The 27738-nt window shown below is 37.9% G+C and overlaps 1 protein-coding gene across 2 annotated transcripts; it reads right to left on the bottom strand.

Moving 5' to 3' along the window:
- Nucleotides 1-27455, bottom strand: ZNF326 (zinc finger protein 326). 2 transcript variants are annotated; one of them, XM_037403575.1, is made up of 13 exons: nt 27338-27455; nt 26760-26834; nt 20386-20512; nt 17902-18307; nt 15011-15209; nt 13210-13244; nt 12225-12312; nt 9913-10027; nt 8769-8916; nt 8337-8436; nt 7283-7413; nt 6301-6396; nt 1-728 (listed from the first exon to the last, which is right to left on the bottom strand). In XM_037403575.1, the coding sequence occupies exons 1-13, from the start codon at nt 27351-27353 to the stop codon at nt 564-566; spliced, it is 1701 nt and encodes a 566-aa protein (XP_037259472.1). In that variant the 5' UTR covers nt 27354-27455; the 3' UTR covers nt 1-563. The 2 variants fall into 2 exon arrangements, with proteins under 2 accessions (XP_037259472.1, XP_037259474.1); XM_037403577.1 differs by lacking the exon at nt 26760-26834.
- Nucleotides 27456-27738: the final 283 nt, after the last annotated feature.

Raw genomic sequence — 27738 nt, 5'->3', positions numbered from 1 at the left:
AACAGTAACATTTCTTAAGTGTTTTATTGCTACAAACTGGTACATCTTATCACAAAAAGCTACAAGGCATATTATAACACATACTCTATTATACAGAGTGCAATGCAGTCCCCGAAACAGCCACACTCAACAGCACAATTTTTGGAGTTACTCATTCTGTACTAAGAGGTAAATATGATAAGCTTATGCCATACAGCATTTAATATATTTACCCCACAGACCCGCCTTTCTTTTCAATTGATTAGACCAAAAATTATTATATCCAACTTTCAATACACACACCAAAAAAATAGGATGCTTAAAAAAATATACAACACAATGTTTTAATCAGCTTTAACAGTCAGTTTTCTATAAAAAGCTCAACTAAAATAGTCTTAATTTCATTTTAAACAAAATCAGAAACACAGAGGAATTATATAAACAAGTTCTCCATGGAATGGAATGCATGCATACGGTGGGGAATCTTCAACAATTTCATTTGAGACTATTAAAAAGTCTTAGCCACTTTAGAGCAGAAATAAAAAGCTGTTCCCCCCCCTTGATATATTTTCATTTTCTTGCACTTAGTTATCTTCAGTGTGGTCTAAAGTGAAATCAGTCTGTTCTTCAGTTTCTTCTTCCTCTTCTTCCTCCTCTTCTTCCTCACCCTCAGCTGGTTCATCAGCTTTGTCCTCCTCTTCTGCCTGCTGCTCCTGAGCCTGATCATTAATTTCAAAAGGATTTTCACCCTGAAGCAGAAGATTGAAAACAAACACTTTGATATTTCAGACATGAAATAAAATTATACTCATAATTTCAGTGAATTAAAAAGGCAGCCGCTAAGAAATGCTATGGTGTTTTATACAGCTTTTTAATAGGGTGCCGTTTTTTTGTCAATAAAATCAAAACAGGTTTGATTTTAAAAGTTTATGCACACTGGAAATGAGGATTCAAATAAAATTTTTTCATGAAAGTAGAAATGGCACTGAGAAGAAGTCCAAGTATGCTACACACAAACTTCAGTTTAACTTCAACCTTCAGTAAGTTAAAATTACATGGTTAAGTTTCAATATGTTTTTAAGAACTACAGCCACTTCCTTTTTCTCCTCAATTAAAACCAAATCTGAACAGAGTTTCGTTCTGCTTTTCCTTACTTAGTCTTTACTTACTCCAAATAATTCTACCAAAAAGACACTCTTCAGCGTATGAAAAAACAATTTAGAATTATATTGACTAGTCTGAAATTCACCCCATTGCTTATCTAGAGAAATTATTAGATTTCTCAGTATTTTAAATACATTAGCATTCTAGTTTTAAACTTTCTCTATTTCATATAGTAGTTCAGTACAAGACATACCTCAGCTTTCACTTGTTTCAGAAATTTAAGAACTATGTATAATCAATAAAGAATAACAACATGAAGTATTAGCAGTTTCTTTGCTGAAGTTCCTTTCACATTCAAGCATCTGACAGAGCAAGTCTGATCTGAGCATATGACACCGATCACTAACTACACTAAGATAATGATTTTAATATTATTTAAAAGATGATCCAAAAGAAAAACAGAGTTCTAGGCCTCCTGTACTTATTTGCTTAAATATTTTTCTTCCGTTACATTTTTCTGGTAAAGTCTTCCAGGTGGCCTATGAAACACTGAAAAATTAGAAAGCTATAAAAACATTTAACAAATGCCACTAAACAAAAACTTGGCTTCCTTGTTATTCAAAAATCAAGAAAAATCATAACTTCATATTTAAAGAGTAACACAAAGAAAGCAGAATTTTTTGAGGCCATGCTATTCCAAGTCCCAGGAGAATTTCATGCATACACTTTATAATGGCCAGTCTACAGCACCTAGATGGTAATGTCTGCTGAGCCCCGTCAACTCATAGTCTAATCAAAGACACAGCTGCCACATATAAACCCCATGAATAAGCTATTTAAACTTCTTTGAGATACTAAGTTTGACTTTTTTTATAAGAAGATTCTCACAGGCAAGGGTCAAGCACATAGAAAGCTGGTATCATAACTTATCTGAGCCCCGTGAACACAGCAAAACCCCACATCTCATTACTTACTACATACTATTACTGTTTAGTATAAGTGTCCCAACACAGAAATACCAAAAATACTTATTAGCTCAGTAAAAAGTTTCATCAAAAAGCAAACCACAGGGAAAAGCGAGTGCCCAATCAATTCAATTCCAACATCAAGAATTAGTGCCACTCCCCAAAACTGTATCCATCTATTTTCCTTTTTGGACAAGTGCAAGAGACCACCTTACTGTAAATGCTCCAGTGCCATTTTCCTTAGGTTCAGCCAAATATTTTCCATCATCTGGGTACAGGAACAAGGATTTCCAAAGACAGACAGAAATAAGCTAATTACAGAGTTAAGAACACTCCACCTGGTAAGCTTCAAATACCATCAATAGACATTACAGAGGGAAGACAGCTATATTAAGAGTTTCATATGTCCTGATAGAGAGCATTGTTTCCTAGCAAAAGAAATCAAAAGGTAGCCTTCCTCTGTATATGACTCACAAGGATATCAGCCCTTTTATAGGTCTGATATAAAAGGAAAGACTAAAATCCTCTCACGTCTAGGCTAGGCATAACTATGGAACGTAACTAAAGAATGCACTTCTGAAAGGACTACTTCTACACTCCTGCAGACAGCTTCTGACTGTCCCCGACTCTTGGGGAGAAGCTACAGAAAACTGTTACATTTCATTCCTATGGAGACAGTATGTCGCTTCTGGCTAACCTAGCAGAACTGGATTCAGCACACTACTTCTGGATGAACAGACTTCTATACAATAATAACAAAAAAAGTTGAAGTTGCTTTCTCCAACTGTTTTTTTCAGAGAAAAATGCACTTTTCAAGTTCTCAAGCCAAGGAAAAAGTTACTGCCCTCAAGGGGAAGATCCTAACGACTGTGCTCTTTTCCAGTGATGTAGCATCAGAGGCATCCAGCACAGCATGCAGAGCCAATTTTGATGCTAGTTGATTTTGACAGCCACACTGGTCCCATCTTCCCAGATGGCTTTAAAAAACAAAACAAAAAAAACCCAGAAAACAAGAACACAGACACACCATTGAACTGCTGCAGAAAGACTTTATGATGCCTACAGAGCATAAAAACACAAGCAGGTAAGTAGTTCATTCCCAAGAGATGCATTCCTTGGGTTCCTTGTCTCTAGAATATTTAAATTGCAGAGAAACCTTAAGACTGTGAACTGGTGTTTACAACCAAAGCTTCAGGATTCAAATGTCCCCAGAAACCACGCTCCCTATCTGTTTATAACAGGTCTCACAAACCTGACTCAAAAAGATACCGAAGTCTGCCTATCTAACTGGTAAACTTTAGAATGCCTTCACTAATACACATGAACACAGTCCTGGGATATAGTGATAGAAAATGTCAACCTCTATGACACTTCTCTTGAGCAACATCCCAGCATGTTTTAATCACAGACATCATTCTATCTAGGAAGTTCTAAATGGTCCAAAATTAAGAGATAGTCATGACTTCATCAAGTGGTAACTTTTTGCCTGAGAAACAAGGTGGTCTTTTTTCCTCAGTATAAAGGGACTTGCTGCAGGTTCATAACATTTCCAAGATGATTGTTTCAGAGCGGCCAGCAGGTGGCTTGTAGTAGATTCCCCCCTGCTTCCCTCCATAATACAGATGTAGGGGAATAAGGAAGAATGAAGAACTTTTTAAAAAAGCATACAAAGAATACACTGGAAGCATAAAAGGATGTGACACAAGACCAACACTGGGGAAACAGAGGGCTCTTTAAAAGAAATGGCCAAGCTAAGAAACAATCCTTTCAAGGTTCTTTGATTGAAATATCTACAATGAAGATATCAAGATATGTAGAGGAAAGGTTCCTTGCATGCAAAGGGTAGGATGCAAACATACCTTGTTAATTTAAGCACTGTACTTGGTTTTCAAATACAGGAATTGAAAAAAAAAAAAATCATGGAATAAGACAGTGTAAAAGACTGTCACCAGCACCATTAGGATCATAAGATCACATGCATGTTTTGACAACTGGAAACCTTGGTTCTAATACAGCAGTTTTCTGGAAACTGAATGAAGTTTTCAACAATGCAGACACCAGCTTCAAAGCAGCAGTGAACAGATGCAGCATTTCATGACAGAAGACATGATAGCAAAAATTATTGTCCTAGCAGCTGGGGTCCAGTAGAACACTGGAGGAACAGTACATGTGACAGTAATTCCAATACTAAAAGATCCAAGGAAGCCGCATTAGTAAATTAAGAAGGCCACCTTGAAGAAATGCTATTCTCCACCATTATGATTCTTGTTGTTTTCATTATCTGCTATGGCACTAGCAACCACTGTCAAGACCTATCTGGATCTTTGTGTTTTCCTTTCCGTTTGTAACTATAGTCACTGACCAGAAGTGTAACAAAGATCAGAGCCTTTATAAAAACACCAGGAGCTCTTCTAAAAGCTGCATCACCTAATTTACCGAAGCTGTCTTCCATGGAGCTGGGACATTAATTGCAAATGTCTTGAAACAAATGAAAAACACACACACACAACACATGAGGGATTATCTTAGGCTAACTCCATATAGATCCTTCCATTTTCAGTGGACACCACAGACACCTTTACCATGTTAAAAAAAATATAATTAAAAAAAATCACTTAACTCAGTGAAAATTACCAGGGGTTATTTAACCTTTACACCCTTTCTATAGTCAATGTGTTCAAGCTCACAAAACTAGCTGAAAGACTCAAGTTAAAATACACATACTTATTTAGCGGGTACAGGTAAATACTACCAAGTTTGTATTCATTTCTTGAAGATTCTGCAGTGAAATTTGAAAACCTACAACTGACCTCATAGTTAAGTGGTTAAACATGAAAGTGTTTACAGCCAAAACCAATTTTTTCTTTCTGCTTTCATTTTCACAGTGCAAACTAAAAACATGTAGTTAAAGAAACTGATTGTAGAATGACATATTTGAAGCTGTAAGTTTGTTTAAAAAGGATGCATCCATTTGCTTTCTCTCCTTTTACACATATAGTGAACAACCTGTGGAGCTGTCTCTAGCTGAAAAAAAATAAAATCAAAGGGCAAAAGACATTTTCCATTAAGCATTTGGTAGAGGAGTAAGTCACAGAGAATTTTTACCCAAAAGAAATGGTCAAGGTGTCCCAAGTAAGACAAGAGCTGTTACTGCTTATCAGTTAGTTCACTCCAGACCAGAAGTGACTATCTACTCCCTCATTTTCAGTCAAACATTAACTAGAGCCTTTAACCTTGAAAAAAAGTCTTAGACAATGCAACACGCAGCTAATATTCTCAAAACTGATCACCTGCTGCAGTGTCAGCTAGCCAATCAACCCAAATTACATTAAATTGTCATCTACCAAGCAGTTACTCAGTAGCTTCACGGGGCAGTCAAATTTACTGAAGCAGAACTTTTCACTCAAAACCACAATGGTGGCAGGTGGGTCCTAAATACCAGTTGTGGTAGAGAGATGGAGGACCATTACCCTCAGCAGGGTGTGGTTCTAAAAGGCAGTACTGGCCTCAACAGAAAGAAAAGCTATCCCAAATAAGGTTGAATTAGGGAAATGCACATCTTCTAGGCTACAGATAAAAAAACCAAGCTTCCCAATATGCGCAGAGAAATCAAGCAGTGTAACAGAAGAGAAAAAAAAAAAATCAATCAATTAAAAGTGACTACCAGGAATAGCTAACAATGGTACTACAGAAAAAGTCACTTCATTGGCCTGGCAGAAAAAACATCCACATTTTGCCAAAATGATTTCACATAACATTTCTCGGGCCACGCATCTGTAACACAGGCTGCCAAGGCTTTTAAATTGCCTGATCACAACTACTGTCATAAGCTTTCGTTTTCTGTATGTTGCCATAAATTCTAGAAATTCTATGGAATAAAAAGTAGCAGAGTAGTGTGCACCACACACCGGAGCCTTCGCTCCTAAACATACACACCGACTCAAGTGTTTTGTGCTCATTTAAAAGACACTGCAGATGCTTTCCTAAAGCTTGATTATTTTTTTTCGTAAGGGCATCTAATTAAAAATTTACTAAAAAGAAATGGTAAACAAAAGCCAAAAGCTGCTAAATCTGAAGGTGGCAAGTTTTTCAGCAAAGTTATCTGAGAATGGCAAAATATGTTAAAAGTATATTCAATCTGTGAGCTGCCTAGAAGGCAGAAGCAGAAGACAGCACTGAGGTTACACTCCAAGAGCATGGAGAAAATATATAGCAACTATTACAGACTACCTTTTTCCCATTTGCATCTTACCTTCACATACAGCTCATACCGTGCCTTGACTATAGGATTATTCAAGATACTGGTGGCAGTAAGAACACTCTCCCTTTTTATTTGCTCTCTGTAGGCCTGGGAAAGAGATTTTACAGTGAATAATCATCACATAGTTATTACAATCATCACACAAACTTGAATTAATGGTCCGTTTCTGTAAAGAAACTTAGTTTGTTGCTTTACCTTGACCAAAAGATACATTCACATCTTGCTCACATAACAAACTACAACCATGCACCTATCTACAACCACAGTTACCTGTTTTAATCTACAGATAACATCCATGCTTTTCCACCACAGCCTAACATACTGTTGAAGATGCCCCTGCCCATTGAGGGAGGATTGGACTAGGTGACCTTTAAAAGGTCCCTTCCAACCCTAACTATTCCATGATATTCCACAATCACAGAAGCTCACATACAAACAAAACATTACTTGCTTACTATGACAACTGTGATTTTTTTTTTCATCCATGCTACTCTTTCAACCCTTCTACCAAACTTAACAAGTGTGTACTGCTAATTCTGAACTGGTCTCACTTTTCTTCAAATTAAAAAGTTAACAGCCAAGCAAAAAAAGATACCAGGATTGTTACCTTGCTAGAAACGTAAGTATTAAGTTTTGCAATCTGAGTAACAAAACCTTTCCAGCACTTAATGATGTTTAAAAAAAATCCCATAAAATAAAAAGTCATTCCCAGTAACCACCTCAGGACTTACTACTGTCAGCTATTAAGCACACCAACATTTCATTAACTGGGGGTGCTTAAGTGCTAGCTACTTCACAAGACATTACGTTTACAAATTTTAATAAGGACATTATAGCTTTCTAGAGAACAAGTAATACCAACAAGAACTCAGAAATTACTTGCACCAAGTACCATAGGACTTCTCATCTACCATTAATTATGCTTGGGCTTCCGTTTTGTTTGGGTTTTTTTAAATAATATGACATATCTTACTTGTTTTCCTTTTGTGTGGTCAGGAGATTTTAAGTGCTGCTGAACAGAACTGTGTAATGCAGGAACATACACACTGCAAGCACTGCAGTGAACAGTCTCAACTTTCATCATATGGTCATCAGCAGTAACCCCTGCCAAAGAAGATGCAACAAATCACTAAGACAAAGCATGTTATTCTAGGGAAGTAGGAAAGGGGACTGGTCGTTTAATACCAGAAAAACTAGAACTGTAAACACGTCAAACTGAACCACAGGGGAATATTCACCCAAATTTGGGCACCAAAATTAGGCTTTCTGAAGGCAAAGTGCTGAAGGAGGAAGGCTCTTCACTTGGATATTCCAACTCTTTCCCTCCACAGACTATGTATGAGACCCAGGCAATTATGTTTGCTGTCTGAGGTTATGATATATGAACACCTACCTGCCTAAACAGAAGGAAATAAAAATGATTGTACTATTGAACTGAACTAGTTAATGTACACAAATGTCATCTATTTAAAAACAACAATAACCAATATCCTTAATACACATTTTGATACAAGAACCAAAGCTTCACCAAAGCAGCTGGATTTACTTTACCCCTTATAAGAACAACTAATTTCTTTCCTTGCCTCCCCTCACCACCAGGAAGAGCATGAATCCAATTCTTGCAATTTTAAGTATTAGCTTGCCAACAGCACACTCTGATAATAAAGGCATACGGGTCCTCCAGTACTTATGGAAAGTACACAAAAAGAATTTGGGAGATGGTTAAGATGTTAGCTATATCCATTTTTAAGTAGCTTTTAGCAGTTGTCAAGTACTTAGCACAATGCTATCTTACTTTCCAACAAGGCTATCAGGACAACGAACATAAACATGGTTTGCTATCTCCCACTGTGCTCATGTTCCACATTTTAACAGAAATGAAGCAAGAAATTCCAACCAGGTACAGGAAAGGTATGAAAACTCATAATTTTAATTCAAACATTTTATCAGATCTGAAGAGGAATGATAGGAGAACAGGGCAAGCAGAGCTCCACAGTATGCACTTTCATATAAAAAGCATTACTCACCTTCCATTATATCTTTTTCAGCAGCTTGAGCATTTTCTGTTTGGTTACTTGTCTGTTGCTTACGCATAGCTGTCTTCTTGAATTTATTCACCATACACTCCTACAGAGAATCAAAAAACCCAAAACCTGTAACATTTGATGTACAGCTGTTGATATCCCAATAGGAACCTGTACTTACAATATTACTCAGGATAGCTCAGTAATACATAGCAATTAATTGCTGTTACTTCTTAAGGCACTACTTTTAATTGTAAAAGTAACACTGCTTTACAGACTCTGAATTTGCTTCAATTTTTAGCAATATGTGCTGTGCCAAGTCATCTGCAAAAGGAGTGACAATGATAAATTAAGCATATTTTGAAGATACATGGTAAATTGTTAACTACACTCTAATGTAAAAGTATTATATAGCTCAAAAACCAGTTGCCTTACATGAAGGAATTCCATCACTACTTTGTCAAATTTGGTTTGCTTCTGGATATGATCCAATGTTTCCTGGTGAGCTGCACTCTCCAGATGTGCCTCAATTTCTTTTTCTTCAAATGTTCGAAATTTGCAAAATGAGCAAGTAAATGCCATTCTATCAAGAGAAATACATTAAACAATATTACTGTTAAAGAAAACATTCTTCTCTCTCTCTCCTCAAAACGATGAGGACTTGACAAACCTATTTGGAAAAGGAACGGGAAAAGCATTCCTTAAAGCAGCCTAAGTGGAAAAAAAAAATAATCCAGTATATTAAAAGGGTAACTGCTACAAGAACCAAATACAAATCAGGCCAGTCCAAGTAATGAATTATCTGTGCAGAACATGAAAATTGCTGATATCAGAAGCTAGCCATTTAAAAGCCACATTATTCTGTGAGTATATCTACCACAGCTCTCTAGTTTGTGTCACTTTTTGTAGTAGCTCTCATAAGCACGTCACTCCATGATTTCCTAACTACAAATAGTCAAAAGAATTCATTTAAAGCTCATTTTCCATACAAAACCTATGTAATCTTTATAAGGAAATATGGCCTCCTCAGTACAGTAAGGAAAAGGCAGTAATGCTACGACCTTATACTGCAGTGACATAGAACAGTCTTGTATGGTGATGGCCACTAGCCTGCTTGGCCGTGACAAGACTCAGAAAAGTTACAGAACTATCTACCTGGTTTTGCTACAAAATCACTTACCATACATATAAAACCAGAATAAAGTCAATTTCTAACAGCTTATTAAATCGGCATGAAATACATATTTAACTGAAGTACATACTTCAAAAGCAGTGCCATTCTAAGCTGCTTCTCAAGTGTGCACTAATGCACTTGTGGGAGAGAAGGGGTTAGGAAACTGTATTTTCTGACACAGCAGAGGGCCAGTGAAATATTCAGTCTTCTAAGCCACAAGATTTGGGTGCTCTGTTTTAGTCTGAGGGTTTTTTGTTTGTTTGGGTCAGGTTTTTGCTCATTTCTTCACTGCATTTTATTTTCCTAAAATTTCCTGAAAACCCTTTTGGACTGATAACGACCCATTCTTACAGAAGGATAAAGGGGAAAAAGAACACTGCACACAAGACAGAAGTTATAACAAACCTGTATCCATCACCGTATTTTTCACTGTTTTTTTCCCTTCTACGCCTTTGCTTCTCTCTTCTGGCCTCAATTCGCCGCTTTTCTTCTTCCTCACTTTTAACTTCTCCTTTGCCATCTTAACATACAATAGGAGGATATTAAAATATCACATTAAAAACAAACAAACCAAAAAAACTCCACTCCACTCCAGTAAAAGTATCTGTCTTCCCTGTCTCCTTCACAAATACCTCAAAATGCAGAGAATGATTCTATATCAAAATGGTTCAACAACTTATTTAAATGCCACAAAAGTTTTGCTTTGTTTGCCTCCTCTAAAGACAACCAATTTAAACATTTGCTTCCGACAACGCAAACTTAGTAGTTAAGGGGTTACACTCTAGATTACATTCATAAAAGAAAGGAAATTCAGAGTTAAAGCAAACCCTACCCTCCTGTGCCTAGTTATTAAAGGCCTCTTCAAGTGACTGACCAGGAAAGGGTACTGGGGAGAAACACATAATTTAAAACTCTCCATGGTTTTAGAACACCATACCTACAATGCCCTTACATAAAAAGAAATTATCTAAAGTCATTCTCTTCCACTGAGAAGGCAGTTTCCAAGCCCAGAAGTTTTCACAAAGGAGACTATGCAGAATTTCATTAAGGTGCAGTATCCAACCTGATCTTCAACAACTTTATTAATTTTCACTAGACTTCGCTTGATTTCACAGAAAAGTGATCCAAAGATTCTCAGCTAAAGAAAAACCACTGAAAGAAGAGCCAGCTGGGTGAATGGGGTAGGAAACAACCACCACACAACAAAAACCCAACCAAACCTTCAAAGACAAATATCATTAAATTATCACCTGGCATGTAAGATTTCAAACAAATGTCAGGAAATGAGTTTTGCAACATTAGTGACTTCTAAGGACATTTTGACTTTTTGTGTAATTGTACTTACGTTCGCCTTTGCTATGCCTGCTTTAAAAGCGCATGGACAAAGGGAAACAACTAGAGTATTATTCAGTGAGTAGTTATAGATCATAAAAAAAAAAAAAGGATCACTTAGTTTTCTGTTGCAGTTCAACCTTAGGAGAGGCCAGCCTCCATGAAATCTGCCTCCATCTAAACAGCAACAGAAAGGAATGTACAGGAAAAAAAAGAAGGAAAAAAAAAATAGAAAGACCTGCGAAAAGCTCTGTGACTCTAGAAGCATCACTGAGTACTGAAAACATTTCCACTGACTAGCAGCTTACACTTCATTCCTGATTAACCCAAGGTTTTTTATTTTGTAATAGTTTCAAAAATTACTCTGATCCAGGGAGGAAAAAAAACTCTATCCAAAAGTTTTTAAATTGAATTAAAAAAAATAATCAAGAAACAACTACCCACCCACAGAGGCAATTCTGTTAGTGTTTTACTGCTGTAAAAATAATCTGGTATGACACTGTAACAGAGTGAAACAGCCTGCTCTTGCCTCTCAAGCTCACAAACACAAGTGCCCATCCTGTTACAAGCCAGGCAATGGAAGTCTTGAATCTACATATGAACTGGGAATCCCCAGTGGGGCTCCCACTTTTAAGTGCACTTAGTCAAACTTCTAAAAATGAAAAAAACCCACATAATTAGTAAAAAAAAATTTTAAATTACTACTATTTCAAGAAAAGAAACTAATCAGTTGGCTGTAAATTTCCAGCACTCCTTACCATCAGATTAAACTACATGCACAATCAGGCCATCCACAAGGGAAGGGGACTAAAAATAATTTCAGCCTTAACACTGGATTTCTTTGTGTATATGTTTGAAATCACTAAAGTTAATATGCACTTTAACTGATTTTATGTAAGCTAATAATTAACCTATTCCATTAAGACTGCACATGAAATATACCTAATATTCTTGAGATGAGCTCTCCAAGTTAACCAAATCCACTTTTATAGAAGTGACTCACCTAGGATTTAAGGGTGAGGTTGATCAGCTAGTGGGATAAATAGTAGGATATGGGTGAGGAACCGATGGGATAAACAACATTTAAGCAATGGAATGGCTGTAAGTACAGAAGACTATTTACATCAGTTTCACAAAAATAAAGCAAGTCAAACAACAACATACAGAGATGATCAGAAAGCAGAGAGAAAATAAGCATGTAAAGAACAAAACAAGTGATGGATAGATGTTACAATCTTCTTCATGGCCTAATTTATGAACTGTTGGGGCAGGAGGAGGAAAAAGTCATGCTACTCAATTAGAGGTCACACATACCAACTTACTAAATCTATTCAAAGTCACACAAACACAATACCTACAACACCTTACCTGACAAAGCAACTTACCTCCAAAAGTCTGATAGCCAAGATCATAAGCATCTCTTGTAAAGTCTTCATATATAACAACTGCACCACTTGTGTCCACTTCAATTTCCTAATAAAGTCAAAGCCATAAATTTTCTAAGAAAAAAGCCCCAACAAAACAATGCCATTCTAAAACCAGAAAAAGACAGTGCAAATTCTTTCCAAGAATCTGATATTTGCCATTTTTATCCAATATGAAAATGGAAGAAAGCCAATTGAGTATATAGTTAGACTCAGCATACAAACACTTCAACCTATACATTCCTCCTTTAAAGTCTCTGTGAATTAGTTTCACAATCACAATCCTGTCTTCTACATAAACACTCTGACTTTCAATTCAGACTTTTAAATATTTAGTTGAGAATACATCAATACATCCACCCAAAAATAAGGAAAACATTCCCGTTTTTCAACACAGGAACCAGGATTAGCTTAGTTTACTAATCACACTCTTACATATTGTTGCAACTGATCTTTCTGTAGGTGGGAACTAATCTTTGTACCCTATCACACAACACCTGTTAACACTGGTTCTTTTTTTACTTACCCTCTCCTTGATGTGTCTTGTATCTTACCCACTCTTCCTCACTGTTGTCTAATAATCTCCCTGTCATTTTGTACTTAATTTCTCAACCCACCCAAGCAGGTCAGAGGTGTATAGATTCAAGCAGACTACCTATGACAACATGAGACGTGCTCATATGACAGCTCTCTGTGCAATGCAAGAACAGGTAGAGCCTACAAATACACTTTAAAATTAATTTTCTAGGCTATCTGCACAAGCTATAAATCTTTCACTCAAAGCCAGTAAAGATTTCAGACTGTCACCAAAATAAGACAGTTTTATATTACATTTAGAAAAAATTCCAAAACTTAAGCCCTTTAGCTTAATAATTTTTTGTCTTAAGGCATACTGTGCAAACTTCTGAGAGAATCACAAACATTTTTCAGTGCTGGGAATCTTTACCTCTATAGTAGAATCCTGGAAAGATGATTTCATGTCTATAAAAATAAAACGAGGAAGAAATAAGTAACGCAGAAGTGCTGTTGATTTTAAGGCAGTAAGGCATTTAGGAAAAAAAAAAAAAAAAAAGCCTGCTTGTTATGCAGCCAGGGCAGTCTACATCTACAATTTAACATATTTTTCTAATACTAGATGCAAAATCACTTATCCTTCGGAATATAAACTAAACAGTCTTCTAGAAGAAAACTCCACAAAAACAAGAAAGCCAAGACTGAAAGGGCAATACAATTGAGATGTATTTTCATGCTTACATTGTATACCAATTGCATCCAATTTTCTGTCGTCACCTGCTTTTTAGTTTTAAACTACATGATACTGCTTAAAGCATCTTTCAGTTCAAGCTTCTGAAAACTGTGTTAAGCCACCCAGCAGTTTCTTTCCCCCAGTCTGAGCAACAGGACAGGTTGGATAAAAAGTGCATTCTAGCAGATGCTATCTACTTCACTTCTTAAAGTAACTTCAGTATTATGTAGTACATTGGTCCTTGGATTGTGGAAATCAGTGAAGGGGAAGAGATAATAAACTATAAGTGCTCTGTCTGAAGGTAGTTTAGAAAAGGAGAATCTACAAAAGTACCGAAAGAATAAGTAGTCTGATATACCTGGATGTGTATTTTACAGACCCATTTCATCACAACAAAGCTGGCGAGTCCAGCAGTAACGCTCCCTATGCAAAAGCCAGAGGAACATGTCCTATACACCCAGTGCCTGAAATTTTTATAGTACTCAAAGTTAAAGGAATAGTTTTGCAATACACAGCAATATAATTAGAATTACAAAATCAAAAATAAAATTTTCACGTGGAATTTTCTGCCAAGTCTGACTGGGCATTTACCTTACAAGCACTGAGCTAAAGTAATTTTAAGCATTTTTCAGGTGCAATGTGAAACCAAACTATATAAAACACTGTAGATCTGAATTACCGAGGAAATTACAAGCACAAAGCCTAGAAAATTTGACTGATGTAAATGCCATTCTTAATATTTAATATTCAAGTTTACATTCCCTCCAAGGAAGTAATTTATTCACCTCATTAGTGATTTTTGTTCTCCAGCTTTGCCTGCAATATCAAAATTATTATAGTTGTAGGATATCTTTAGGGAAGCTGAACAAACCAAGCACCACTAATACTTTGAAATTTATATTTCCGGTTTATCTGTCCTATTTCCAGTTCTTCTCTTCATTATGGCATTTCATTTACACAAAGGAGCAATCTCTCTCTGCCTTTCATAAATTATTCTGTAACAATTTTCACTGTTTTCTGTTTGCCTTCTTTCCCTCTCCACTTCACCCACACCTTATGCCTTTATTTTAGCTGTTGCAGTTGATACACTACTATTTATATCCATCAAAGTAATTGGACAGCAGGACCCAGGCTCATGCAAGGGCTTATCTTAATATTTGTCAGGCATTGTCACTTAAGGCAACCCGAGATCTGAAATGATTTTTAGTGGTAGAAATCTGCCTCCAGGAAGTATCATTATAAAGTCTGAATGAAACTGTCTTCAGCAGTAGATATTTAAACACATCAAAATAGTCAATTTCCTTCAGCACATTATCTTTGCAGTACAAGATTTAGAAGAGTAAATTCATAAAACCTGTTGTGGAGTACTTCTAAGGTAGAAAATGAAGAATTACAAAACAGCACATACAGCCCTCTTCCTGAATATTAAACCCAAGTAATTCCTAATGAATAAAAAACCAACATTAATTTTAACTTAAGAATTTTGGCACTTGTTACTTACTAGGTGATTTTTTCTGGCTCAGCTTCAAAATAGGTTTTGTCATTTTGGGTTTCTTGATAAATGTCCCGCCAGGTTTGTTATATGGCTGTGGTATCATTTTTCTTTTTATTCCTCTTGCAGCAACTGCTGCAGGACTGGGTTTGTTATGATAGTCAACAACAATTCCAGGTCTGTGCATTCCTCCAAAGTCTCCCATATGCTGAAAATTTGTGAAATCAAGAGAAATGTATTAGTATATCAAATCAATAGAAATGAAACAATTACTTGGTACAATAAAACTGTGAACTAAGTAAAATCTGTGTCCTAGAGCAAAATGCAAGGGAAATTTAAGCTCCCAGTTTGATGTTGTGTTGTGCAATGGCTTTGTGGGTGTTTGTCCAGTAGAATGAATACATATGTACAAACGGTGTTTCTGCTTATTCAGAACCATTGTCCAGACAATGAACATGTCTATCAGAGTTCGTATCTCAGCCTAACATCTTGGCTCCTCTCTTCAGATTCTCTAGATGATGAATGACTTCTCCCTCTGGGAAAAAACAGAGCTAACCAAAGCAGGTTTTTGACACTTTAGGCAGCAGTCATTTATAAAAATTAAAAAACCCAACAACAACAAAAAGGCAAAAAAAAAAAAAAGCTTCTTCATACCAAATTATTAGCAGAGACTCGAAAAATGAATAAAGAAGGTTGTCCAGTGTGGAATAAAGATTAACTAAAGGAAGCTCATTCTTTCTTTTACCTATCTTTCTACAGAATTCAACAAATCCAGAATTTAAAAGTTGGGCCTGGAGGGAGTGCTACAAAAACATGGCAGCAGTAGGAATGAAAATTCAGTTGAAAGGCAACCTTGCTATGATTTCTAAGTTACCTCTCTGAAGGCATGGAATAAATGAGTAATATAAAGAGGGAGAATTTAGGTAGCTGCAGTATTTTCAAAAGCACTAACATACTACTAAATATTAACTCAACTGCTTGATTAATAAAGGGCAAAGGAGAGCCCACTGACTGGATGGGTGACTTGGATAAGCAGAAATATTTGTATTGCCATGAGAAGAGAATTAGTATTACACTACCAAAATTAAAAGAACATAAAAATAACTTTAAAGTACTTTGTGAGAAGTATGACTTTCTTTTTCTTATGTGAATTTCAAATGACACACAGAATGTACCAAAACAGGCACTTTTCTTAACCAGAAGTCCATGCACAAGATTTCCATGTTAATTTATTTAGTCGAGACAGTTACAGAACCACCTAGCATGTACATTTACACTGTACGCACATAAATTTGACATGAAGTATGCACTGGGATAATTTCAAGTACTTTTTTTTTTTTTTTAAACAGTCTATCTATTAAAGGTGCAATGCATTTTACATATGGTAAGTAGTTTAGCCTTTACATTCTCCTTTATCACATGAAAGACCAAAAAGAGAAATTTCAAAACCAAAGCAAAACAAAAAAGAAATAAGGCTACTTGGTTGTAACTGCACAAAACTTTCAGATCTAAAGGAGTTCTGAAAGGACAGCATCCAAAGTTAAGAACCTAACGCTTTCAGCTCACAAGCAGAGAAACAAAGATTAGATTCTATTTCTCATACCATGCCACATGCCAGCTAGCAGCCATGTGCAAGTCTGAGCTAAAATTTGTATACGGCAACTATAGTACTCAAGAATGCTGCAAAGTAGACTTTCTGGAACAAAACCACCACACAATTAGGCATTTAAAAGACCCAGTAAAAAATAATCTTCCTCTACGCTTCAAGCTACAAACAAGTTGTATGGGTTAATATTAACCAATTGCTTCCCAAAGAAATATGGCACACTTAATTTTAAAATAAGTTACACCTAGAGGCACAGGCAGAAAAATGTTCAATGAACTCTTCATGCTTAAAAAAAAAACACATAATCAGAATTGGGATTATAAAACCAAGATAAAGGGACACCATCAACCTAAAGTTAGTACTTCTGTCAGGATTTTTTTATTCTCTTTTGCATTTCTTTTCCCTAGCTCATTTAACATCAAGCATTACTTCTCTGAAGTGTGATCCACTATTTTATGTACAGTTAATCCTGCTGTTTCTTGGACATACAGTTTTTACATCCTACACTGGAAAGGAGTCCCCTGGAAAGGAGTGGGAACGTAAGTCCTCAAAACAAAATCAATGCGGGTGACACGACTAGGCACACTATCTGGAAATTAATCTCAATTCTGTGAAAGGACCCGATTTTAAGTTGATGATGCCCCTTTAACCATACTTTAATTTTGAAAAAGAATCACTGTAACTGCTAACCACCCATCTTTGCCATTTCCTCCCCATCACCCTTCCAACACACAAGTCAGAGCAAGAATTAAGTTTAAAAGAAGACTTGATGTTTGATAAAGCACGTGTTCAACATATTGAAGAATTAGCTAAACTTTTACCTTTACAGGAAACAAAAACTACTCTAGCATTCACAGCCTGTGTTTTATTTTTTGCTTATACATTGCACCTTTAACCTACTCAAAACTTCAAAAGACTTTGAATTAAACTTTTACAATATTCAAGACTTCCCCCACCAGCAGCAAAGATGCTAGTGTTTACAAGGAAAAATGCAAGTCCTTTTAACCCCTTTTAGACCAAACCTATTACTTTTATCTTCACCTTTCAAACAAAAGGAGAGATTTAACAAACCTTATCAACTAGTCCTCTATTACTCATTACTTTCGACAGAAAGAGGGACTGGGTACTACTTGAAGACAGGTTCAAGGGGGTAAACAACATTGTCAAACCATGATAGTTTGCTTGGACAAAAAACCCACACTGTACTGAACAGTGCATTCATTTTAAAGCAGTGGTCTTGAAAGGGTTTAAAAGAGTGTCTAGTGAAAAGAATCTGAAAAGATTCTGTACTTACTCCTCGGCCTCGGCCTCTGCCTGTTGATGGTCCTCCAAAAGCATCATAGTTTCTGCTTCCAAATCCACTTTCAGGATAAGCAGGCGTTCCTCTCCCCCGAGAGCCTACAGGTGCAGGCTTCATATGGGGTGAAGAAAAACTGCTGTAGGAAGAGTAACTCTCTCTTCCTCTGTCCTCCATAAACCCAGGCCTCAATTTTGAACGGGAGTAAGGTGCTTCCCAGCTAGACCCGCCCTGGTTTCTACCTCCGAAAGAGTCAAGGCTATTCCGGTAGGAGTTGTCAAATCGACCACCATAACTACCTCCGAAGCGGCTTTGTTCGGGTTCATTATAACCATAGCCAGATCTGTACAGATCTCGCCCACCCAGAGAAGACCCGGAGTCGTAAGACTCATAAGGTCCAAACCTGGAAAAGTTGCACAGTGAGGAGAAAAAAAAGTAAGCTTACTAATGTTATACATTTCAAAAGACAAGTTATCAGTTGACATTTATCAACTAAAATCAATTTATTACTGTACTGGTCCGAACAGTTGTGTTATTGTTTAATCTTGATTAGGGCTGGGCAAATCACACTATGACCAGATAGAAAGCTATCTGAGCCAGTTTTGCTACAAACAATTCTAAAGTTCAGTATGCCTGAACTTTGTTTACTTAAAATTTTCAGCAAGTTATTTACTAAAACATCATTAGAGCCCAGCCCTAGTCTCACAAAAATCATCACCTGCAGACATTCATAGGCTAGTCAAACTCTCCTTTCTTCAAAATCATGCCCTCATATTCTAACAGTTAAACAGCAGTTAAAAGGCGGCTTAGTTCTGAACTGAGGAGAAAAAAAGAAAGATCTTTTTTTTAGTGGTACAGTTGTGAGTCTTAAACACCCCACGGTTCTAATTTTAAAGGAAAAACACAGGTGCTCTTCCATCCACATTTGTACTTTTTGGAAATTTTCTCCCTTTTAAATTCTGTCTCCCAAAGAGTTCATGATCTTCAGTATATCCATCTTTCACTTGCAGACTGTTAAGTCTAGCAACTCAGGATTTTGAAAGTCTACCCAGTGCATGCACAGTGGACACAAAAACAGTCCTCGCAATTTCAGAGTAGAGTAACAAGGAGCTGAAATCTTTCTGAAATCTTTAGTTATTTACCAAGAGTTTGCTTTGCCAGGGGCAGGGTGGGGCAAGGGTTTCAGGCTAGAAATCATCAGTATTTGTAACCACTTGGAAGGGAAACACATTAGTGTCCCTGCAGGGTTAGAATAAGGTGATTCAGCAGGAGTTGGGAAAGGCAACCCCTTGACAGATAAAATATAAACTAGAACAGACTCAAACTACTGGCTGTATCTACAGTAAACTGAATGCCTTCATTTTAAAGGATGTTAGTCTCAGAAGACCCAACGATACACAGAAAATGACACTATCTACAGAAAGAGCCCATGCACAATATTAACGTTACATGGCAAGAGACATTTCGGTGTTCAAGTAGTCATTCAACCTCAATCATATGCAGATTACTATATGGTAGGTACAGCTCATTCCTGAATCTCTGCTCAGACTTTTAAGTCAATCTTAATGTTCATCATTAAACAAATTATAAAGTGTTTAACAGAACCGTGCAGCAAAACACAACACTTCTCCAGCCTCCCTACTTAGCATTGTCCTTGCCCAGTGGCACCACAGTGACTACAGACAAGAATCATACAGTAGTCTGGCCACAGCCAGACAAGAATTCAAGGGCGCACACAAGAAAACCATCAATTATCTAAATTTTCTTCACATTTTGTTTCCTCCAAGATAGAATCGCTACTCTGAAAAGCATGCTTCTTTGAATACAATATTAAAACCTAAATCAAATCAGCTGCTCCCTACTGTTTTTATCTGAAAGAGCAACAGTAGTAGTACCCTAGCATTAAATACACAACTTTAAGACCACTGCATCAGAATTTTTATTTTTAGACCAATCCATCTTACAAAGCAGCCCAGAACATGCACACAGTTTTAAGTGTAATCAGTACCTGCCAATGAAATAATCTGGACATGACTTTCAGATTCAATACCAAGATCATTTGAGCACTGCACATTCAAACCAAAGAACACAGACCCTAAATGTTCCTTGAAAACGGAATGTTGATAGATTCGGTCTAAGGCACTAAACCAGTTAGGTCTAGTCTGCTATGTCAGAAATGGTATGTCAGGCCAATCAGCTGCAAATTGCTAGCCATTACTGAAAAATAAACACTTTTTCCAGTTTCATTCGAAGGCGCACTGTTTCACTATCAAACTTTTCCATAAAAATGCTGATTATTATAAGAATCTAGCTCTTACAGTTTAGTATTTGCCAGTATTTATCAAACATGAAGACTCAGAACAAAAGTGTTCATACAAAATCGTAACAACATGCCTCAGGAACACTTAAGTTAGAAGACAAAATTATTTAAACTTAAACTGGGTTTGATCAATTCTTGGGACAACTGAAGGATTATTTTACCTGTTACCACCACCACCACCTCCTCCGCCTCCACCTCCATGACTCTCCATCCCATAGGATTGGTTAAGGTAAGAGTCCATGGATCGTGGGCCACCATAGCCTCCATGCCCATAATCACGGTCCATGTCTAAAAAAAGAGCAGAAAAATGTTTATAAAGAAAGCAAGCAAGAAGTCTTATTAAGTAATCTAGTTAAAAATCTTAAGTAAAAGGTTTACTCTTTGCCACAGTGCTTAAACTATTTTGCAACTGCCAGCTGCAAACCAATTTTGACATTCTGCTTAGGGAAGCAGTGTCTTTGCCATCATCTGAGCACCTCTTAACTGAAATCAAGTTCATATTTTTTTCCCCAGTACTGGATAACTCAGCATTATTGTTCCATCAGCTGGAATTCAGACGCAAGTTAAATTAAGAGAATTAAATGGAGAAGACTGACGTAGAATATGTCAGAAGTTAGTGGAGAATTAAGGCCACTTCCCACCCTTTAATAATACACACAGCTCACAGGCATCTGCTTTCTCTATCCAGCCCCTCAAAAATATTCACTCACACTGACAGACACCCTGGGTCAAGGTTACAAGCTGTCATGCTGCAGTGCAGATTCTGTATATAGACTACAGTTAAACAAAATAATTTTCTCCCATCTAGCCAAAAATTTATTGAAATCACCACTGAGCTGCAGCCTGCTAACTGCAGTAAGATGTTGGTATTTCATAGCTGAACTGATGACACTTTGTGATATCTTTGTATCTTGAACTGAAGTCTGGCAAAAGAACTAATTTCTTCCTCAACACTGGAAGTCCTACGTAAAAGTTCTGGTTAAATAACCCACTCAAATTCAAAGCACTGAAACAGTGTCATAGATCTGCATAACGAATATGATTCGCTGTCTTCTTGCAACATACACAATTTGCACTTTATTGGCAGTCTAATGACAAAAGCTGCTTCCCGGTACCAACCAACACTAACTTCTGGACAATACAAAGAAAGCCTGGCAAGTCAAGCCTCACAGAAAAGGTAACAGAGAAGGAAAACACAGTGAACACATGAAGGATTAAAATAAAACCACACAAAGACTTGTCCACTCTGACAAGAGAGAGTATTTTATCCATTTCAAAATCTCCAAGTGTAAATCACTGACTTCTCCAGAAGACAACAGGACAATAAGCTCACTTGAAGTTGTAAGAAATTCTCCTGTTTAAAGAAACATAGTAATTCTCTGTGCATATCATTTCATGGAAATAACTGTAGTGATGAAAATAAGTATATATACTAAAGTATATATATATACTGTTTGTACCTGCTTCCTGTTAGCACCAGGCAGCCATTGCAATTCACTTTCTTAATCTGTCAACAACAACAATTCTGCAAATGGTACTGAGCTGGCTGTATCACTTTTACACAGATGTTCTTAGCATGCCTGAATAGATACTCCAAGAAATGAAGATCTCCTGCTGGTTTTTTTTTATTCTAATGATTGTAGGTACTTCTGAAATAAAAAAACTTCGAACAAGAGAAGTCACACTGCACCTCTTTCCATGTTCTGAACATATAATAAAGATTCTACAGCAAAGCACAAAAAAAAGCTTTTCAAAATACTAGTCACGTAGCATCACACAGCATCAACTTAAACTGCAAAAAGTTACTCTTTAAAGAAATGGCTAAGCTTTCCAATAGAAACATCCAGTATTTGTCTCTGGTGTGACTGAATGATCTATCACCAAATCCAGTGGTGCAGGCCAGTAAAAAGCGTAAAGTAGCCAATAAAATAAATTCAGTTGCACAAAAATTAAGGTTAGATGATCTCACAGTCAATCTCAAATCCAAGGTGTTGTTAGGTTTTGTTTTTTTAAATACAGTATATCTAATCAAAAGACTGACATTCTGAAAACTATATAGAAACTATATAGAAAACTATATAGAAAAAATATCTAACCTAAAAGCACCCAATAATCTACCATAGTTTCACCTGCTCCCTATTATCTACAGACTCTGAGATGCACAAAAGTAATTTGGTGAAGAGTTGAAGAGATGAATCACATCATTCAACAAGGAAGAACACAACATACTATCAAGCTCCCTGCCACTGCAATCCAATTCTGTTATAGTGTAGTAGGTAGTGATCAGTGTTGTCCAAATGCCAGAAGTTAGCTAGTAGGAAAAATACAAAAACATTCACAGAGAAGGACTCTTCCAAAAAATGGTTTGAAGCATAGTTTCAAAATAAGTTTTTAGTCTAAAATTTTCAGCAGGAAAGCAAATACTTCTAGAATATGTTCTACAACCACACAAGAACTTCTGACATCCACTTTTGCTCACTCTCCTTACTCATCCACACTTCGTGTTACCAAACACCAGCAGTCTTACTGCAAGAGCTATGCCAGTGCCCAAACCCTCAAATCACTGCCTTTAGGACATCATCACCTTCTCCCTAACAGTGAACAACTTACTTGTCCTTTCCAGACTCACTTCACTGCATTTACCTACATCATAATACACTCACTTTTGAAAAGGTTTAATAGGGGATACAAGAGATATAAAGAAGCAAAGAGGGATGATCACTTGCATGATTTTCTACTACAAAAAACTGGAGGTAGCAAATGAAACAAAAATAACAAGCTACAAAATTAACTGGATCTTTTTCACAAAACAGATACTTGAGTCCTGGAAGTGCTCTGTGTCAAGAAAAAAATGTGCATGGATTTAAGAAAGAAACTGGAGAAATCTACTGACAAATTCAAAGGATGTGGAACACAAAGGCTATGTCTCTGGTTCAGAAAGTTCCCAAGCTGCAAACCAGAAAAAGCATATAAATATACTGAACAAGTACTTGTACTATTCCTTCCACATCTCCAAACGGACAGCAACATACAAGATACTGGTGAGGTGGGACAGACACATCTTTGACCTGACCTAATGAAGGTGATTTATGATCTCCTTCCAACTACTTCATTAACTGTTCCAGACTGCTGAGCAGCCAAGCCTATCATTCCAACCACTGGCCTCCTGGTTCATTTTGTCAGCTGCAAACTTTACCAAAGTTTTACAGATATTTACACCTCAGAGCCTGACAAACATACTGCATTCAAATTAGGAAGTATAGTATTTCTTCAGGCATTAAGCTTTTCTTTACTCTGAAAGTCTGTGCTCCAGATAGGCTTTATCCTAAAAAGGGGAAAAACATACAAGATATAATACAGTAAATATTCACTTTGGTGACCTAAAAGGATTTCAACTTCTGAATCTAATACCTGAATAATAATCGCTCACACAGCTTTAGTTATCACAATCTCAAGGTAAATAGCTTATTAGTTGACAAATGTCACAACTACAGACATCAAAATCCATTCACACTGGCCTCTTTCACACTACTGGCTCTTCTTCTAACTAAAGCAAGACAGATGGACATGGAGCACTAAAAAAGCTGTACCTGCACAGAACCATTCCCTCTGCCTGTAGCCTACTCCCCATTCACTGTTACATTAGCTCTGGCTGTTACCACTGGCAGAGATAAACAGAAGTTGCCTGTCTGTGCAAACTATTCAGACTAAATGTGAAATTGTTCCACATACTAAGAGAACATGTGCTTAAGCACCAGAGAAACACCACCAGGAATTGTACTGAAGCATCTCAAACTGCAAATTCAGAAGTGTAGTACTTCATTTAAGTTTAAATAGTAACTGTTTGTCAAAGAAACCTTTGACAAAATATTTTATTTGCATTATCTATGAATACTACAGAGTGAAAAAGGGAAAAAAAAAAGCAGCAGCAGCTCATATTTGCTCCTAAAGTTTAAAAATTAAAGACTAAATTTCTGCACTGATGAAAGCACTGACAAAGCATCTGAAACAAAGAGTTTGTTGAAGGAATAGATCAGGTTTTGGATCTGCAACCTCTTGCATAAATACAGTGTGGATTAACGAGCTGTGGAATTTAAGTATGGAAACAGAACTGCAAAGAACAATCCCACTCTGTATTTCTAGATTATACGCAAGTCTACTGGGGTAGCGGAGACAGGAGAATAGCTGCATCAGAGGGGGAAAAATGTATTACCTCTAAATAAAAAAAAAAAAAAAAAAAGAACGGGACACTAAAAGACAAGTTCAATTTACAAATTAAAATGTTAATGTATATGTATTCCTTCAGATTAAAAAAAACACCCACAACAGATCTGGTGGAAAGATCATTTAAAATGGCTGCAAAATATAGCTCAATAGCCAGCAAAGAAAAATCAAGTTTTCCTTAGGAAAAGAACTAGGAAGTTAAATACGTAGCAGATAGGACTCAGAATCCCTTGGTATAAAGGGCTCCATTTAAAAGAAAAAGCTTAAGATCAGAGAACATTGAAATCATTATTCACAGCACAAAGAAATGAAATCACTTTCAACAATGTTATCCATGTGGAGCATATGAAAAGGCTAGAAAAATGAGAAAGATCTTACAGTAATAAATACAGGAAAATAAAATAAACTTCAGTAAAATAAAAATAACCTTTAAACAATAAGAAAAACACAAGTACCAGCTTGAAAGAAGCTAAATTTCCCTATGTTTGAAATTCATAATCCACAGCGACTACAAGCAGCTTAAGAATCCATTGTGTAATGGAGTAAGCAACACTTTTTCCAGGTACATTAGATTTTTCATAACACTATGCCTGCTTTAAGATCACAACCTTGCTATTAGATACAGAAATTTTAACACACCATTGAGTCCCATGCAAAACAAGGAACCAATCTAACAATGCAGTTGAATTTTAGGAACAGCAGCAGAAGACGCTTCCCCTTCCAGATTAAACGGGCAAGTTACAGTAAACAAAATATTAACAAGAACAGTTAGTAACACATTTGTTAATAGTATTAACAGAATTTATTCTACAGGCCATATCACTTCTGTCTCAAACCAAGTTATGAGCAAGAAACAGTGGCAGAATTACAGTGGTCATCAATCATCCAATGAGAAGTACTTCACACTGGTTAAGCTGCCAACCAGAAGAGCCTTGCCAAGAACTCAAAACTGGGAAAAGATGAAAACTCCCAACATCCATCCTCTGTTGCCATCTACTGGACCCCTACAAAACAGTCTTTAGCCCACTGTACATCATGGGGTAAGACAAAGCTTTATGCATGCCTTACTAAGGTATATACAATGCATAAACTTTAACATTAAATGTTTCAAGCTGCAGACATCATAATTAAACTTGTTAAGTAATAATGAATAATAGAAACCTTAATTATCACAGTGAAAACTATTATTACAGAGGTACATGAAAGGAACAATCTAATTGTACAACATACATTTCATTGGTTACTTCCCATAGGATGAGCCTGGATTCACTTTAATACTACTGTCATCTGATAGCAGAAAAGCAGGTTCTGGTTAACGGCTACAGCGAATATTCCAGTAATGCTTAAAACCGCCAATTAAGAACCTTTTCTACTAATATTCTAAAGGACATTTAATTAGGAATCAACACAGAAGGCTAAAAAACAGGGTCACAGCTTTACTTATCTTACTATGAAGAAAGAGAAATGCAAAATAATATAATCAGCAAAAAAAGCTAAGACTCAAGGAATGTATCATAAAAATGATCATACTGCAATCAAAGATCTCTCTGTAATCCAATGTGTTATTTCCCTGTAACAGCCAGCAAGAGTATCAAGAGACCCAACAGCAGACACTTACTTGATGACATCTGTAAATGAAGCCTGGGCACAGTTTATGGTAAAGTTTTTACATTAACATCCTTTTAGTACTGGCATGCTGGCAAGATAGGTCGAGTCATTTCTTGAGTCTTACTAAACTCATAACCTTAATCATCTTACAAAATTATGTGCATTCCTTTTTGTTGTATGTATTTTGTTGTATGTGGTATTTTTGATAGCGTAAAAACAAGAGCTACCTTTTGCTGTATCACATTTACTTTATATGCTTCCTATATTCCTTCCCAAACTGTTAAAGTAAACTTAAAAAAAATCAAGCAGTTACAGGTTGTTTCTTTCCATGTCTGTATAAAAGGAGGAAACATCCTCCTTCTTTTCAATAGTAGCAAGAATCAAATACAGTAGTCCATAAGAAAACAAAATATTGATTTATGCAAAAAGCATCATCATAAGAAAAGTCTGTATTCCCCACCCCCACCCATCCCCATTCCTCGATCTCACAATTTTGATTTGGAACGTGCATGAGTTCATGTTGACATGCCCAAGATGAAAATCAAGTCTCACTCCCAGCCAGTTACAACTCCTCCAGAAAACAACATGTGCAGTCAAACCATGTTACGTACTTTTAATAACCCGATTGTTTTTTGTTTTTGTCAACAGTGACTGTTCAGCCCCAACTCTTTTTTTACAGGTTAGACGTATTTATAGCTCATACCTGAGACTGACCCACTGGGCATGTTCACACCACAATGCATGGGGGTATCTGGGAATCTCCAATCTCTGTCTTCAGCTGGAGAGGATGGGTCAGTGAGAATGACTTAGTGCTTAGCAAGAGCTGGAGGGGAGAGACAGGGAGCCGCAACAAGAGGCGGCTCTCTCTCCTGTCGGATCTCCAGTCTCCTGACACGACCCCCTCACGGAGCTTGCCCCGAGCTCCCCCCGTTCCTGCCCGCGCCGCCCCCGCCCGCCGCCTCCCCCTCGCCCCCCGCTCGCCCCGCGCCCCAGGGCGCCTCGCCCCGCGGAGGGCCGCCCCCGCCCGCGCCGCCCGCCCGCCCGCGCCGCCCCCCGGGAGGGCCCTCCTCCCGCGCAGCAGCCCTCCCGCCGCCGGCCGCCGCCGCCGCAGCTCCCCCGACCCGGGAGGGGCGGCGGGGAGGAGGACGAGGAAGTGGATGAAGGGGACTCCGTCCTGCGCGGAACAAAGCGGCCGCTGCCATTTTGAGACGCGGCCGGGCCTCGCGGCGGCAACGGTGGCGGCGGCCGGGCCCTACCCTCGCTCTGGGGGTGCGCCCTCACCTTCCCCGTAGTCCATGGCGGCGGCGGCGGCGGGCCCTGCTCCCCCGGACGGCTGGCGGCCGCAGCGGCTCCGGCTTCTCTCAATGGCGCCTTCCACCACAACGAGGCAAGGCGGGACCTGCGCGCGACGGGGCGGCCACGGCGCGCGGCGATTGGCCCGGGCGCCGCGTCACGTGAGCAGCCCCCCCTGCAGGGGGACGGGGCCCGGGACCGGCGGCGACGCCGCGTGAAGCGCTGGCGCAGGGAGCCCGGCTCGGCCGGGTCACGAAGGAGGCCCTGCGGCGGCCATGTTGGGCCCTGGCAGCCGCCATTTTGCGTCCTGGCGGAGGGCCCCGGCGTGCTTGAAGCCGCTGCGGGGTCGGCAGTGGCGAAGCACCTACGCTGTTACCCTCCCACACACA

The sequence above is a fragment of the Falco rusticolus genome, chromosome 11 (genome assembly GCF_015220075.1).
Source record: "Falco rusticolus isolate bFalRus1 chromosome 11, bFalRus1.pri, whole genome shotgun sequence".
In the NCBI taxonomy this organism is placed as follows: Eukaryota; Metazoa; Chordata; class Aves; order Falconiformes; family Falconidae; genus Falco; species Falco rusticolus.
The sequence above is the reverse complement of the archived record's forward strand: the minus strand, read 5'-3'. Positions and strand labels throughout refer to the sequence as shown.

Coding starts and splice junctions, on each gene's coding strand:
- ZNF326 (XM_037403575.1), bottom strand. Junction 20,513..26,759: donor GCCCAGTGGGTCAGTCTCAG/GTATGAGCTATA, acceptor CTCTTTTTTTAG/ACATGGACCGTGATTATGGG. Junction 7,414..8,336: donor TGAAAAAGATATAATGGAAG/GTGAGTAATGCT, acceptor CTTCTTTGGCAG/GGGTTACTGCTGATGACCAT.